This window comes from Delphinapterus leucas, chromosome 15, assembly GCF_059928025.1.
Source record: "Delphinapterus leucas isolate spDelLeu-1000000601 "Yukka" chromosome 15, BTC_Dleu_Yukka2, whole genome shotgun sequence".
Taxonomy (NCBI): Eukaryota; Metazoa; Chordata; class Mammalia; order Artiodactyla; family Monodontidae; genus Delphinapterus; species Delphinapterus leucas.
The window spans coordinates 29,056,031-29,071,774 of NC_143143.1; the positions used below are offsets into that span (position 1 = coordinate 29,056,031).

General features: G+C 57.0%; 1 protein-coding gene across 4 annotated transcripts in view; it reads right to left on the reverse strand.

Annotated features, from left to right (window-relative positions):
- Nucleotides 1–488: 488 nt before the first annotated feature.
- Nucleotides 489–15,744, reverse strand: part of CLEC16A (C-type lectin domain containing 16A) — a 211,453-nt gene continuing 196,197 nt past the window's right edge. For 2 of the 4 annotated variants that reach the window (XM_022552227.3, XM_022552228.2), the window contains exons 22-23: nucleotides 14,269–14,430; nucleotides 489–3,997 (exon numbers count right to left, since the gene is read on the reverse strand). In XM_022552227.3, coding sequence (XP_022407935.1) covers nucleotides 3,642–3,997; nucleotides 14,269–14,430 — 518 coding nt within the window. In that variant the 3' untranslated portion in view covers nucleotides 489–3,641. Of the gene's footprint in view, nucleotides 3,998–7,529; nucleotides 7,723–14,268; nucleotides 14,431–15,744 lie in introns of those variants that run through there. The other 2 variants (XM_089896165.1, XM_022552229.2) reach the window with 2 other exon arrangements.

Consider the following 15,744-nt stretch of genomic DNA (forward strand, 5'->3'; position numbering starts at 1 on the left):
TCTCCAGGGATTTCCAGAGCTCATGCTGGTGCACGTCGGTGTGCTCAGGAAAGTTGCCCGCCTCAGCACGACTTCACCTGACTGTCCTCAGCGGGGAGCCCTTCTCGCTTCCCCTGGCGTGGCAGCGACATCGCACAGGCTCCCCACGCCCTGGTGCGCCGGGCTGTGCTTGGCCTGTGAGACAGGAATGTAAGGAGCCCGCCCTCCAGGCGTGGAACCTGAGGCTCATTGGAGCCCAACAGCTGAGGGATGGAGACATGGACCAGGCTCACGGCACCTGCCTGAAGCTGGGGCCCTTTCTGAAGGGAGCACCTGAGGCGTTCTCCCAGCCCTGGGTAGGAGCTACGCCACCTCCCTTTAAGGAAGTGGGGATCCCGGGGCCCAGCTGCTGCCCCTCGCCAAGCAGCTGCAGGCGGCCAAGGACCTTCCCCTTTGCCTGGCCGTGGCCTTCCCGCCACAGAGCCATGAAGCAGCAGCCACACTCTTGGTAACTTTTTTTCTTTTATTGCCAAGTTCAGATTTACAAGGAAGTTCCAGTTTTCATTTCCACTCTCGTGTTCAGTACCCACGAAACATGAGTCATGCTTGCGAGAGCAGGTACTTCCCTGGAACAGTCCCGTAGCCCAGAAGCATGAGGTTTCCCAACCCCGCTCCTCCTTGGGACAAGAATTATTTACATATTTTCAACTCAGAGGAACTTAAGGAACCCTTACAGTTTATGCCCAATATCATCATGACTACATTAAATATTTCTTATTTATTGCGTCTAGAAAAGATGAGAATTGGTTCACCCTGTGCCTTTTTGAACAGTGCATCTTGAGACCTTAGAGAAATCTTGGTGTATGCCTGTTAAGAGGTGCATTTCCTCGCTCACCCCCAGGTCACAGTGCAGGTGCTTGGGTGGGAGCTGCCTTCTGCAGAGAGCAGCAAGCAGGGCAGGCTTGATGGGGGGAAGGGCAGCACAGAGGGCCTGCCACCCAGGAGGACAATCCCTCCCACCCGCCCCCCCGGGGTGGGGGGCACGTACCTGTCTGACTTTGAGAGGCGTCCTCGCTGGCTCAAAGTCCCAAACTGGAAAGGACATGTGCTTCTCCCCAGCAACTTTCAAAGCTGACGTTTGGGGGTTCATGTGGCCAGCCCTGCCCCTGACTTGGCAAACCCAGTGGGCCCGATGTGGACTTGGGGAGGGTCTCTGCGGGGACATGGAGATAGCGGGCTGGATGGGCCTGCTGAGGCCGATCCCAGAGATCCGAATCTGGTACTCACATGTCACAGGCCATGGCCCCTGCCCCGGGCTCGCCAAGGATTCCTGGCTCTACCTCTCTGCCCCAGAGTCCCAGCACCTGCTGTCTGGACGGGCCCCTCTGGAGGTGCCCCCACTGTTAGATTTTCTGGGGGCTCCTGAAGACATAGCTGTGCCACTGCTGCCAAGACAGTGGAGACCTGGCTGCCAGCCGGCTGTGGGCTGCCCACAACCAACCCCTTGAGCCCACCCGGGGAGAGGCCTGCCCTTGGGCCAGACGTGGGGCGGAAGCTTGGTCTGATCGCACCTGCTATTCAAGAGCCCATGGAGACTGGGCTGTGTTCAGCTCTCCTGCCTGGGTGATACTGCTGCGGGTCCTCCTGGGCATGCTGTCCCCCGGCCGAGACTTTCCTCCCGTAGAGCTTGAAGCCACCTGGAGCCACTGGATTTCAGACAGCAGGCTGGTGGTCCCAGGGCAGGGTCCACATGCCTCAGCTTGTTCCTCATGATAATGCCACCGGCTGGGAGGTCACTGGCCTCTCATTTCTGCTGCTCCAGAATCGTTTCAAAACCGGCAGTGAGTGGCTCTGGGGCTGGCCTGCCGCTGCATCCTGGCAGAATAACCAGGGGGCCCCTGTCCCTGACAACATGGACTTTCTCCCTCTTTCCGTTCCCCCTGCCTGTCCTTTCCAGGGGACTCTCCTGAAAGTCATGGCTTGTCCCTCCTTGCCAGGGCCCCTGGAATTTCTGCCTAAATGGCTGCCTTTCTGAGCTGGGTCTTTCCCCTGTTGGTGCTGGCTGGGCTCACCTGCCCAGAGGGCTTCTTAAGGCTGGAGAGATCTGTCCCGCAGGCGCCACTCCCCTTCCTCAGGGGACCAGTGTGTTCTTCAGGAGGCTGAAGTCTGGCCTGGGCAGGCCCTGCCTGACAGCAGATTGGGGGAGGTACTGGGGAGCGGGTCCTCTAAGAGGTAAGCGTGCGGAGCATTTCCTGAGGCCACCTGATAACCCGGACCGGCTGACACTGACACCATGGGTGCTGGCACTCCTGGGGGACACGTGGAGGCAAGTTTTGGAAGGTCTGAGCATCAACCAGAGAGGTGAGGGTCGATTGGCCTTGCCTGGCTGAGTAGAAAGAACATTTTGGGAGCTTTATCGGATATAGCGGAGACCTGGCCTGCACACACCCAGCCCAAATGGAGAAGGAACTGGGGGTTTCCATTTTAAAAACGAGCTTGCATCTTTACAGCAGCAGCTGAGAGGAAGAGGGACAAACCCCGAGCTCCTAGGATGGCCCTATGAGCTCGGACGTCACGTCCTTGCAGCTGGGCGGGGGCTGGCTCTCGGGATGTCCCTGCATGCAGGCACCCACACCACTGAGCAGCAGGCAACGGACTCAGAGGATGGTTTCCATGGCCCTTCCTTTCCATCACGGCCACAGGGGCTCGAGTGTCTGCAGTCCCAAATCGTTCTTTCTTAGACAAATAGAGAGATGGGGACAACCGAAGGTGATGCCGGAAAACCGTCCTGTTTGGTTTCAGTCCGGAGAGACGAGGAATGGTCCTGAGCGGGGAGCTGACCGCACTATCCCCCTTTCATGGAAAGATCTTCTGGGTAACGCAAGGCCCCTGGGCTGCCACGGCAGAGAAACTTTCGGTCCTCCCAGCTCTGTGTGTACCTGAGAATATGAGTCTCTCCCTTATTTTTGCTTAAAAAATACTCTAACCTTTCCAGGAAGGGACTTTTATCATTCCACAGGCTTGCAGAGTTAGTGAGTAATAAAGAAATGGAATCCCTTAAGACAATGGAGAAAGCCAGACTGAGAACTCTAAACCCAAAACGCTGGGAAGTTCAAGGCAAAATGAAAATGAAATCTCAACAGTAATATTACACTTCTAACATGACATCAAACCTCAGGGTGGAGGATTTTTTTTGAACTTTTAAAATAGATGTTTTTCATCTGCTGCCAGAAGCAGGAATAAATATCCAAAGGAGATGTTTATCGAAGTTTGCTTTTCTACAAATTTCTACACAAAGTGACCACGTCCGCTTCTTCTGTGCTCACTGGGGACGGTGGCAGAGGACCTTCGAGACTGGGGAGGGGCTGGCTGATGAAGGGAGTGTTGTCGGTGGGTCCTGCTGCCCTGGGGCCGTGGGCTCTGCCACCAGCCCAACCTCCTCTGCCTCAGTCATCTGGGTTCGCTGGGGTGTCGCCACTGGTCCCAGCCTGCTCTCAAAGAGGTGTGAAGTAAAAGGGGAATTCAAATGGAGCAAAGGACTGCAAGGATGGTTCGAGGCGGTTACTGGGGCCGAGGAGAACTTCAGACGCTCCCGAGGTGTCTGTCGTGTCAGCTGCTCCGGGTCCCTGCCAGCGGGGCCGCACGCACGAAGGGAGGTCAACTCAGTGCTCAGCGGGGCCCGCTGGCTCTGGCTGCGCAGCCCCCTCGCCCGGGGTCCCTGTGCCCACCGCGGCTGGTGTGGGTGGTGGGGGGATGCCGGTGAGGGTGCGGAGGCTATGGGGGTCGACGGGCGGGACGAGGGTCAGTGACTCCACGCTCAGCGTGTCGGCAGTGTCCTCGCAGAGCAGGGAGATGGTGGGCTGCTGGGCGGGGATGAGGCTGGGGCACAGGCTGACTGTCTCCACGTCCGTGCTCCTCGCCAGGCTCTTGCTGGGCCTGGCCTCTGCTTCTGTTTCACTGATGATCACCAACTGGTCGGGAAGGTTAGGCTGAGGCTGTTCCATAGTCATGGAGTCATCTGGGTGGGGGGTGGGGGCGGGAGAAAAAACAAAGGTATGCTCAGCTCTGAGATGCTCTGCTCACGCAGGCACCCTCTGTTCCCCTGCTGAACAAAGGCCCAGGGAGGTCTGGTTGGGGGATGATGTGCTGGGGGAATAGCTTGTCTCCACTTCCTCCTGGGGACACAGAAGCTGGTAAATCCAGCCCTACCTAGGCCTGGGGGAAACCTGTCAGGGCCCATGGTTACTCTGACTTGTGATGCAAGGGACACATTAGGGGCTTGTGCAGAACCAATGAGTGGGTTCCAGAAGCCCAGTTCCTGGTGCCAGGAAACAGCCCAGACAGGCTCTGTGTGTGAACCACCTCCCTGATGATAAATATGCATTTAGGTAGAGAACAGGCTTGGGTGTGCTTATCACCTCAGGCCATTCCCAGAGTCTATATTTGGTAACATTTCCCCAAGAGGGAACTCACTGCAGTATTAAAAAAAAAAAAAAAAAAAAAAAAGGAATTCTATACAATTTTTCAGCTTTGCAAAGCTGAAACAAAACCTCGGACTGTGGTTTTGTCGCCTGGTCCTCCTCTAAGTGCTGAGTTAGCACCCAGAAAGGGGCTGTGATCGCTCAGGCCATTCTTATCCCGAGGGTCTCCCCCAGGGGCCACGGAGAGAAACCACGTCACAAGGGAGGAGTGGCCCAATGCAGTTATTTTAGGAGCAGCAATTTCATTTTTTGGTGCTTTTCAAAATCCGTGATTAGATTACAGACAAGTGGCCTATTTGCTTTCCAAAGACGAGCTGGCTTGGACAGAGATACCAGCTGCCACTGGGGTTCCTCGTGGGAAACATCTTCCAGGACTTTATGTGCCAGTGATTTGAAAACATGGGTACGAAGGCCGTGGGCATCTCGCTTGGAAAGCAAATCTCCTCTGTTACAGATCTTGGGGCCAAAAAGGCGCTGAGGACACTGTGTGGACAATGAATCTGAAAGCACTCTGGGCCCTGGGACGATGGCAGACATTTTTTGGTTCAATGTGATTCCACTTAAATCAGTTGTATTTTTTTTGTTTTTTCTTAAGTTAAGCCAAAACAAAACAGAACCGCAAATCGAACACAGAGCAAAAGAATGGAAAAACCAAGAGCAAAATAAAACCGAAGGGCATACAGAATGGGAGGAAGGAGAGGAAGAGGATCCCCAGCATGGAGAGGAAACTCAAGCAACAGATCAAGTCTCCCAAAGGACACGTCGTAGCTTCCCACAGGACTCCCGGGCACGGTGAGCTCAGAAAGGCCCCAGGTCACTTCTTCACAAGGCCTTTTTTCTTCTTTTTGTTCTTTCTTTCTTTTTTTTTAGAGAGAAATAAGGCCCAGAGAAAACCACTGCATGGGGCTTTGGGTCTGTCCTCGCTCTGAGAGGGTGGCAGTGGGACATGGATGAGCACTAGTGGAAAAAATGATTTGAGGTGTGATCTCAGCCCACAAATGCTGAGTAAACACCCCACACACTTTCTGGTTTCTCTGAATTTCAATGAATTTGCTCCACTCAGGACGCCTTGTGGTGACAGGCTGGTTTCAAGGCATGGGCTCAGGTTGTGACCCATCGCAATCTGAACGTGGGGCTCTGAGTACAGGCTCACCTTGCTTCAAACAAGCGTGTCCAGGAACTTACGTACATAAGGACCCACGTGTCAACTTAGCTGCTGACGAGGCAGTTTAGAAATGACTGATTCTCCAAGGGCACTTTTGTGCCACCTGGAGACAGAGCTTCAGAGCATTTCTTTCACGTTTTCTCCAGACTTCTCTGTGAGAATTCCCTCTTTGCTCAGGTCTGCATTTGCACGCAGATACTCAAAAGGGCCGACAAACCTCTTTCCCTGATCCCTAATGGGGTTTCTGGTGATAAGAATGATCAAGTGTGTGGGAAAGTTGCTATCAAATATATTAGAAAACAAATAAACCAGCGAACGATGCCACACACACAAAACTGGTTCCTTCTTTAGGAAAAGAACCAACAATTTTATTAAAAGGGTTGGTTTTTCCCCTGAAAAACAGACTCTTCCTATTTTTTTTTTAATAGGAAAAATAACCTCCTCTTACACTGTTCTTTCTACCTATTTATCTATCTACCTACCTACCTATTAAAATTTTTTTATTTTTGGCTGTGTTGGGTCATCGTTACTGCGCGGGGGCTTTCTCTAGTTGTGGCGAGCAGCGTCTACTCTTCGTTGCAGTGTGCAGACTTCTCATCACGGTGTTGTCTCCTATTGCGGAGCACGGGCTCTAGAGCGCAGGCTCAGTAGTTGTGGTGCACGGGCTTAGCTGCTCCGCGGCATGTGGGATCTTCCTGGACCAGGGCTGGAACCCGTGTCCCCTGCATTGGCAGGCGGATTCTTAACCACTGCGCCACCAGGGAAGCCCCCTACCTACCTATTTTTAAACCAAGAACTGCTTCCTGAATGTTAGCTACAAATTTATGCATTCAAGAGGCAGAAAAAAACCAAGAACTCTGCCAAGTTCCCACGGGGGGAAAATTACCTAGCGAGGACACAGTTTATGGTCAGTGTATGGTCAACCCACAGCGGCCACCGCTGACCCTCTGGCCTCGCTCACCTGCTGGTGTTTCCGAGCTCTGAGGGCACAGGTTGGGGCCTGACCCAGGAAACGAGTGGAGGCTGGAGCGGGAAAGCCCGACGTCCAGGTTCCCGTGAGGGATGCTCGGCCTCCCCATGGTGCTGCCTCAAGTTGACACCAAGGCAGCGGGTCCCCTGAGTCCCTGGCTGGCACCCTCGGAAGCTGATCTGTGGCTCTAGGGCAGGGGCTCAGCTGACCCCTGGCGAGTGAGTGACAGTTTCCAATAAAAATGAGGATTGGATGTACTCAGGCCAGGGGAGGTGGGACTGAGAGACATGGGGAAGAAAAGGACAGTGCAGCACAGCAAGTTGGAGGGCAAAGCTCAGAGGAAGCAGCTTTTAAACACAAGAGAAGGCAAAGGCTCCTGCCTGGCAAGTGCAGCTGCCCAGCGGGAGGGCACAGGTGGGAAACCTTACGAGAAGCATCGCGGGAGGGTGGCAGTGACCACGGCCCACCCGCGGCCACTATTTGGAGCTCTAAACGCAAGAAGGGGAGATGATGGAGTCACATCTGCCAGTGCGCTTACAAGTGAAATGACTTGGCCTCTGGCTGGAACGTGATGGAATCTACCACTTAGCTTCGAGCAAGGCTGGGGAATAAAGGGAAAAGGAAAAGAAAAAAAGCAACTAGTTGACTTCTTTGTGGCTTTTTGCAAATTCCACTGCCCAACCCTTGTGGCCTAAACTGGGGGGGGCCCTGTGGGGATGGGGCTGGAGAACCCCCCTAGCTCAGGGCCTGCACCGAGCCTGGTGCGGAGGACAGCGTTTCCAGGCTGCCCAGGGCTGCCTCGGAGGAGCTGACACAGGGGTGAAGGGCCGGGGCTTTGGTCCTCAGGCGGGATGAGGCCAGAAAGGGACTGGAGCTGAGGAAATGGCTCGGGTTGGTGGCCCGGGCTCCCCGTGCCCTCGCCTGGCATCCTGGGAGCCTGCTGGTGTGGAAATGCAGCGTGCAGGGGCGTCGCGGGCCGAGGAGGCTACCGGAGGAGACCTGCCTGCAGTGACCGTGCCAGAGGTGCCGTGACAGCTGCCGATCGAAGCACTAAACCCAGTGGCCGCCGTGACTGTCGGCCTCCGACAGGCTGAACACTCGCCGGCGTCCTTTCCTGCCACTCCTGACTAGAGGGAAACACAGCGACAGATCATAGAAAGCCTTTAACAACGGGACGGAGAAGGTGACGTGGAGAGGGGACACAGAGCAGCGATGGACGCGAAGCATCGACGAGAGCGTGAGGCAGGGGGGCCTGACCCAGCGGGTGCTGGTGACGCTGCCCCCATGCAGGTAGGACACCCCCATTCCGCCCCCCACGATGAGGCGGTGTTGGGGCAGCTAAGAACCAGATCATCCGCTCGTGGGACTCAAAGACGGGTAAAGACGGCGGAGGTCAGTCCTGTCGGGAAGGAAATTCTTGGGGTCATCGGCGACACTTGGTCTCGGTGAGCACCCTCGGGGGCGGAGGAACAGAACTGCCTGTCGGTGAAGATGAAAACCCTGCATCCACGGGCCAGTCTGAGGAGGGAAGGGTGTGTGGTTGGGGGATCGGAGCCAGAGCAGTTATAGGGAAACAAGCAGATTTCTGACCCCAACTGATGAGGCCGAGGGCTCTCAGTGGCAGCCACCGAAGCCACCAGTGTGGCTCTGGGAGAGCCTCCCGTGACCCCCTCCCTAGTCAACCCCTCCCCAGCCACGAGGTGACACTCTCCCGGCCACACTCTGGTGATCCGCACCTTTGAAACCAAGACTGAACCACAGCAGCAAGATCTGAGGGCAGATGCCAAGCGGCTGCAACAAAAACGTTAGGAGCATCTCCCTGGGGAGGAACCACCACCTCTGAGACACAATCGGGATTACAGCAGAGCTTAAGATGAGTGCCACGGAGCACAGCAAGGCGAATGGACTGAACTGTAGGCTGAAAAATGGTTAAAATGGCACATTTGATGTTACGTGTATTTTACCGCAATAAAAAAAATTAACGTCATGGATAAAACTGGGGAGAAAAGAGAACACGTTTGGCTTGGGGTTTTGTCCTTAAAAGTCCCACCTGACCACGGTGCCCGGGTTCAGTAACACGCAGGTCGGTCCTGGGCTGTCTGGTGCTCAGTTGGCCCAAATGGGATGGTGCTCTGGGGTGAAGGTCATACTTTCAGACAACCGTCTCAGGGAGCAGGTGAGGATGGGGGAGGGAAGGCCCGTGTCAGGCTCCCAGGACAGGACAGGGGCCACCAGGAACCAAGCTCTTCCTTCTTTCTATAAACCCTTAGGGGAGAGTCAGAGTGGCCCCAGCTCAGAACTCCCTGGGTCTGAAAATGGATGCTGGAAAGAGCAGCCTGGCCTTTAGTCTGACTTTTTTTTTTTTTTTTTTTTTTGTGGTAGGCGGGCCTCTCACTGCTGTGGCCTCTCCCGTTGCGGAGCACAGGCTCCGGACGCGCAGGCTCAGTGGCCATGGCTCACGAGCCCAGCCGCTCCGCGGCATGTGGGATCTTCCCGGACCGGGGCACGAACCCGCGTCCCCTGCATCGGCAGGCAGACTCTCAACCACTGCGCCACCAGGGAAGCCTATGACTTCATTTTTTAACAAACAATTTTCTGTCATCCTCCTCAAAGTGGCTCACCCAGAACACCTGTGAAACGCAACAGATTGGAGATTGGAGGCAGAGTGGCTGTTTGAGGAACTTGGTGTAGGTCACGGAGCTCTTAGCTGAGGAGACGGCTTTCTTACTAGAATCCCAGGCTGTGTGTGCGTGTGTGTGTGCGCGCACGCGTGTGTGTGTGCGCGTGTACAGGCATAACCCAGAAGATGTTTCTAAAGTATTCCTACTGATCCCACATTTGGTTCTAAAATTGGATCTATTTTCTCTTTCCCGCCATATGTTTTCTGCAATTTCAGCTTCTCAAAACCATAAAATGTTTAAGGAAAGAAAAATGCCGATTCCAACCCCGTAATTTTCTACCTGGGGAACAAGCCGAGGCCCACGAGGCTGGCTATGCCGGATGAGCAGGCAAGAGGTTCCTGGACTTTTCCACAGTGTGGGGCGCCCAGCCCTCCCCGGAAAGACTAGAGGATTTCAGGGCACTGTCTTTAAAGGACAATGGGAACAGGTGGGCTCATGCATCAGGTGTTAAAACCAGACGGTAAACCCTGTTGGGCACAGCTTTAACAGGTAAATAATCGACAATGAAAATAAAATCCCCTTGCCCCCAACTCTTTCTGGTTGGTTCCTTTGGTTACCACAGAATTCAGTTTTGACCTTTCTGTCTGGGGTGTCTCTTGGCCCCGATTTGAGGGCCTGTACTTGCTGAGAAGCCACTCACAAGGGTCTACCATGTGCCTTTGGTGTGTGAAGGAGACTCAGAAGCAGCGCAGAGGGTGTCTCTGGGCGACTGGCAAAGTGGTGACGCCTCTAGGCGGTGTCCCTTCCCCCTTCTGGTGATGGTCCCTCTGCCTGCGCTGGGTCTGCAGCCACCACTTGGGCCTCGGCCCTGATGGGCATAGGGGCTGTTTCTCAAACACAGACCGCCCCCTGGGTCTGTATGTGGAAGAGTGGAATTGATAGGTAAATCCCAGTAAGATAGGGAAAAGGAATCAACTTGTCACCAGGCAGTTTCCGGGCTGGGCCTTGGTGGATTGTATGACACCCAAAGGCCACCTTCTTCAGGGAGCCCTGGCTCAGTCACCCCCTCATCCTCGGGCTTTCACCTCCAGTGACACCTTCTCTGGGAGTCTCTGGCCCCGCCCGCAGCCTCCAGTTCACAGCTTATAACTGGACACTTATCTGTGTGGTCCTCCCCTGCCAGCCTGTGCCTTCCATGCTTTGCTACCCTCTGTGCCTAGGACATGTGCATAGTAGCGGGTGGCGTGGGGTACCAAGGCCGAGGTAGTAAGAGGCAGAGAGAAGAGCTTCTTAGGTGGGGTGTCGGGGCTGGCAGGTGGAGGGCCACGCTCAGAGGGACGCTTCTGAGATCAGGCCTGAGGCGCTCAGACTAGAGGCCCCATGGGAAGCTGAGGAAATCTGTATTAGGGATAAGCGTGGGCCTCTTTCAACCCCAGGCAGGGAGCGCTAAGGCCCCCTGGGCTGGACAGAGGGCGGAGGCGGGAAACACAGCCGAGCATCAGAACAGCTTCACACCCTCATCGGGGGGTGAACCCATCTGGGCAGGCAGAGGCGGCTGTCTGGGGTCCATTTTGCTGCTGATTTGGGGACCACTGGGCTTCCCCCCACCTGGAGCTGCATAGCCCTGCTTTCGCCGGCTGGGGCTGCACAGCCACCTGGGCCTCTGCGAATGGGCTGAGGCTCTTCATCTGGCTCTAGAGCAACCGTCGTGTGGGGAGGAGAGATGCGCGCCCTTCATAGGCGGCCCCCAACCGCGATCGGAACCCGGGGCCCAGGTCTCAGGGACGCCCCATGGAGGCACCTGGGACAGACTTAGGAACCGAAGCGATGCTCCGCTGGGCTGTCTCAGGAGGCGGAGTAGGGCTCTGGGTTGCCAAGGCTGGGTCCCTATCTGGGCCCCCCTGCTACCAGCTGCAGCGCATGGCCAAGCTGTGTGGCCTCTCCGAGCCCCCGTGTTTTCAACAGCACAGTGTGAGGCGGGAGGGCGGTAGGACACAACAAGGGGGTGTCTGTAACGTATTTGTGAGCACCGTGCCTGACACGTGGGTTTTGGGAGCAGTGCCTACCGGGACGCCCCGTGGTGGGTGCACACCCAGAGGGCTGGGCGGGGTGGGAGGGGGGCAGGCCACATCAATGGCTGAGAGTGCGAGGGTTGCCCCTGGCTTTTACGGGTATCCCTGCGCGATTCCAGGTTTCGACCCAATGGAGCAGAGACATGGAAAACTGGGCCTGTCTCATGCCCTGGTAGATGGTATCTCTCAGGTGCTTTCCTGACCAAACCCTGACGTGCAAAGTGTGGCTTCAAGAGCAAAGAAGCCCCTGGAGTTTGCTAATTCCGGCTGCAAAGGGCCTGGTGGCTGCTCTCCACTCTAAGAACTTCCTGGACTCCGGGAAGCTCTGGAAACACAGGGTCAGGAATGCTTCTGATTCTGCACTGTGTCCTCCAAAACCACTTTGAGGACAAGTGGCTCCGTGGCTGGGCTGCAGCTGTTTGCCATCCAGGCTGGGTGGGCTGTGGAGGAGAGGTCCTGGCCCATCCTGCGGCCCCGGCTGGCCCTCCAAGGATGCTGCCTCTGGCAGGTGGTGGCCAGGCCCTGCGGTGGAAAGTCTGGTGGCTTCCAAATCAGACGCCTGAACACTGGGCCACCACCCTGGGCTGACGTCAACCAGGGAACGGGCAGAAGGGCACCTGTCCCAACAAAAACCTGCCTCTCTTCTTCCATCCAGCATGGCTCGGTAGGACACCAGGCAGATGCTGGAACCATCTGGGTAGACCTGCCCTACAGGGAACATGGAAACCCCACGTGGTGTTCTCTGGATGCACCCGGTGGCTGAAGGCCGGCCTGCAAGTTTGGCATTGAGAGGAAGCGACTGGTGGTCCTCCTGAGATCTGCCGCCCTAGCCCGTGGGCACCAATGCTCTCTCCTTCCAGGGATCAACAGCTGGCTCCTCAGTGGAGAGGGAAGCACCAGCCGCCCAACAGGACGGCCCTGCATCAGGAGGTGAGTTATTTCAGTGTCTACGGAGATTTGGACAGGCAGGCTGGGCCCCAGGCTTTTACTGTCAGGCAGCATAAAAAATGGGGCCTTGCACGCTTGCCTCCGCAGGCCTGCCAGGGACACACCGATCGGGAGCAGACACCCGGGGGCCTGACCATCACTTATCGACCTGACAGCCAGGCTAACAGCTCCTGCATTTCTGAGTTGAGAAGACATGTCGTTGGCACCGAGCAGGGGATGGTGGGGGTAGAGACAGAGGGGCTGAGGGAGGCCAAGAACAAAGAAACTAGTGTAAGGTGCAAGGTGAGCAAGGTGCAGAGCCCCAGGGCCCACAGTCAGGTGGACAGCTGCACACCCAGGCACGATTTTGATAATGTGGGTCTTTGCTGGCTTCAGTTTTAGGCAAAGAAGTGTATGGCTCATTGGTTCGCTTAGCTGTTGGCTGTGCCTCCTTAAAAATGAAAAAAGGCATACACAGCGGCACCAGGAAGAGACCTTTCACCCAAAATGCATTTGTAAGTATGTGTGTGTGTTTGGGTCCACACAACAGAGACACAGAACTCCGTGCACATGCAGGCAGGACGCGGGTACAAACGTGAGCACATAAACACACAACCCTGCACTCTGGTTCCCAGAGCCAGCATGAGACCAGGCTTCAGGGGGAGGCAGAGGGCTGATCTTGGCTTCTGAGGAAGCTCTGTCTGAACTTCCCAGCTACGAGCCTGGGAACAGCAACAGCAACTGCTTGGATACACAGCCAACCTTAAGTCGGGCTCAGAAATAGCTCAGACAGGGCATTCATCTTCCCTGGGCTGGGGCAGGGAGGGGAGCAGGTGCCGAGTGGACGGGGGTCTATGGGAGGTGGCTTGAGGGTCACCTTGCTGCCGGGGCCCCATGAATGTCAGTCGGAGATGGAGGTAATGGATGCTTGTGGGAGGAGGAGGGAGGGGCTGCAGGCAAGAGGTGCCCTGAGCCACAGGCACAGAGACCAGGCGGGGTTAACCCTTTGCTGAGAAAAGTGGAAGCTGAAAACTCTGCAGAGAGGTGCGGGAGCCCAAGGGGATCTCTGTCTCTGGTGCCGAGTGGACGGTGGCCAGGGGCCCCCAATTTCCTGGTGCCGTGGTGGCTGCCGCCCTGGAGCACCGCTTTTGTCAAGACCCATCGATCCATCACTTAACAAGAGTTTGCACAGGTGTCCCTGAAATATGATGGGTGAGGGCTCTGGATGGGACCCTGCAGGAACAGCAAAGGACACTGAGGGTTCCCAAATGGGGGCGCAGACCAGAGTTATGGGGTGATCTCTCAAATCAGAGATGTCCGGGGCCCTCCAGAACCACGGGTCCCCCGCCGGGGTGCAAAGCGTCATGTGCTCTCAAGGCCCTGCTCCTCTGGCTGCATTTTGGGGCCGCGTTGCTCAGGAAATAAGCCGGCATCTGCACTCCCGGGATCTCAGGCACTGCGGCGAGGGGCTCACGGCAGCTCAGAGCACAGGGTGACCACGCACACATCTCACTCCAGGCTCCCTGCTCATGGGGTCTCTCCGTGCCACATCTACATTTGTGACAGTTACAGGAGGGCAGGATGTGACTCTAGCCCACCCTGACAGACTCTCAAAAGGGCGGCAAGATGCACCCCCTCGTCACAGACAAGTGGACTGCACCAAACATTTAAAGAAGAAACTGGTGTGTTATGGAGGAGAAAAAAAAATTAGCAGAGACACGGTTCTTTCGCCAGAGTTCAAACAATCACGTCTGGGAGACCCCTCCTCGTGACACCTAAGACTCCGGAGGTGATAATGGGGAGAATTTAGGCTCAGCTACCTGCCGCCGGGGAGGCCTTCCAGTGGGCCAGCCTGCAAAGGGAGTGATTCCTCCCCTGCGGGGAGCCGAGCCAGCCGCCTGCTGCCAACAGCCACGTCCCAGTGGATGCGGAACCCCGAGTGGCACTGTCCCCAGACACGGTGGTGAGGAGCAGCTGGGGGTCAGGGCTCTCAGGTGGAGGGGTCGCAGGGTTCCCTCAAGTCCCCCCATGGCACCGTGTCCGTGGCCAATACCTGCAGGGCTCTGGGCGGCCGAGAGGCTGGACGACGAGCGGGCGCCCCCCGAGTCGCAGTGACTGGCGCTCCCACTGCCGCTGGGGCTCCCGCTGGCAGACGGCGACGGCGAGGACAGGGAGGATGAGCTGTGCTGGTTCATGCACTGGGCCACGGCGAAGCCTGCAAGACAAGGCGGGGACGTGACCCGGCGGGACGGACAGGCGGCCTGGCGGGAGGGGTGCCACCTCCCCCGGGACGGCGCGTGTGGCCCCCTGGGAAAGCTCCCACCGCGAAGGCTGGGCTGGGGGCCTCCGCATGAGGGTGGCGCTAAGCGACACAAAGCGGGCTCCTTCGGAGTCTGGGTCTGCTCCCCGTTATCAGCTGAGCTCGCCGGGCCTGGGACTGACCTGGACACGCTGCGAAGCTGTTTCAAGGGAAAGGGTGCAGCCGCCATAGCCGGGGTGCGGGGGGCTTGGGGCGGGGCTGAGCCGTAAATCGGTGCTGATGCTGGCTCTGCACCGCGCCGGCTGCGCCCTTGAAGGGGACACACAGCCTCGGGGCTCAGAGGCGTCCTGGTGAAGTTCACAGAGGGACTTGGGACATCCTCACGGCCGAACCTCGGGACCTTGGCTCACACACTCAAGTTCTGCCAGGGGCTCTTAACGCCGCACTGGACGGGAGGGGAGACCCTGAAAACGCTCCCTGCCAGAGAATCTGCTCTGCCCTGGCAGGTCTGGTGGCGAGTTTGGTGGGAAGAAGGAAAGCTCTGGTGAAAAGCTAGCAATCACAGAGATTCACTTGGCCCTCAGAGCAACTCCAGGTTTGGAGACAGGGACCGCACATTTCTGGGGCCTGCAGCCTTTCCAGCCCGGGAAGAGCCCGGGGGAGTGGAGGAGCCTCACAATTTGGAGACCTGCAGACCTGGGCAAACCCTGCTTCACCAGCAGAAGCACTAGGACGCGTGCCCAGTGTCGTTTCCCAGCTGCCGGTGGGCCGTGTGTCACCGGCCTCTCCCCACCCCGCTGCAGCAGGGGTACAAGGGGAGAACAAGGGGGGTACAAGCAGGCCCATCCAGCCTGCTCGGCGCTTGGCACACGGTGGGAGCAGGCTGTTCTCTAAGATGGGAGGGGGCCCTTCTGACCGAGCCGCGCCGGAGCCCCTCCTCCGGTAGGCATGTGCCTTCCCAGACCGTGACTCCTGCCCTTGGTACAGCCTGCTTTTCTAAAGGGCCGCGGCTTCTGATTTCATCCACAGAACACGGGAAAGCTCCCAAGGAACAAACTCCTCGTCGACGCTCGCAGGAGCCTGTGCAGACTGTGCTGGTTCCCCAGGAACTCTGTGCTCTGTGCCCCAGCCTGTTCCTGCACCAAGTCAGGGCAGGGATGGGGGCAAGTCCTCCTCCCACCTGAGAGTGGGGACCCCAACCCTCCTGGCCAGTCACATCAAGCCTTGCCACCCCAAGCACACTCAGCCTGGCCCCAAACCTCATGCTCT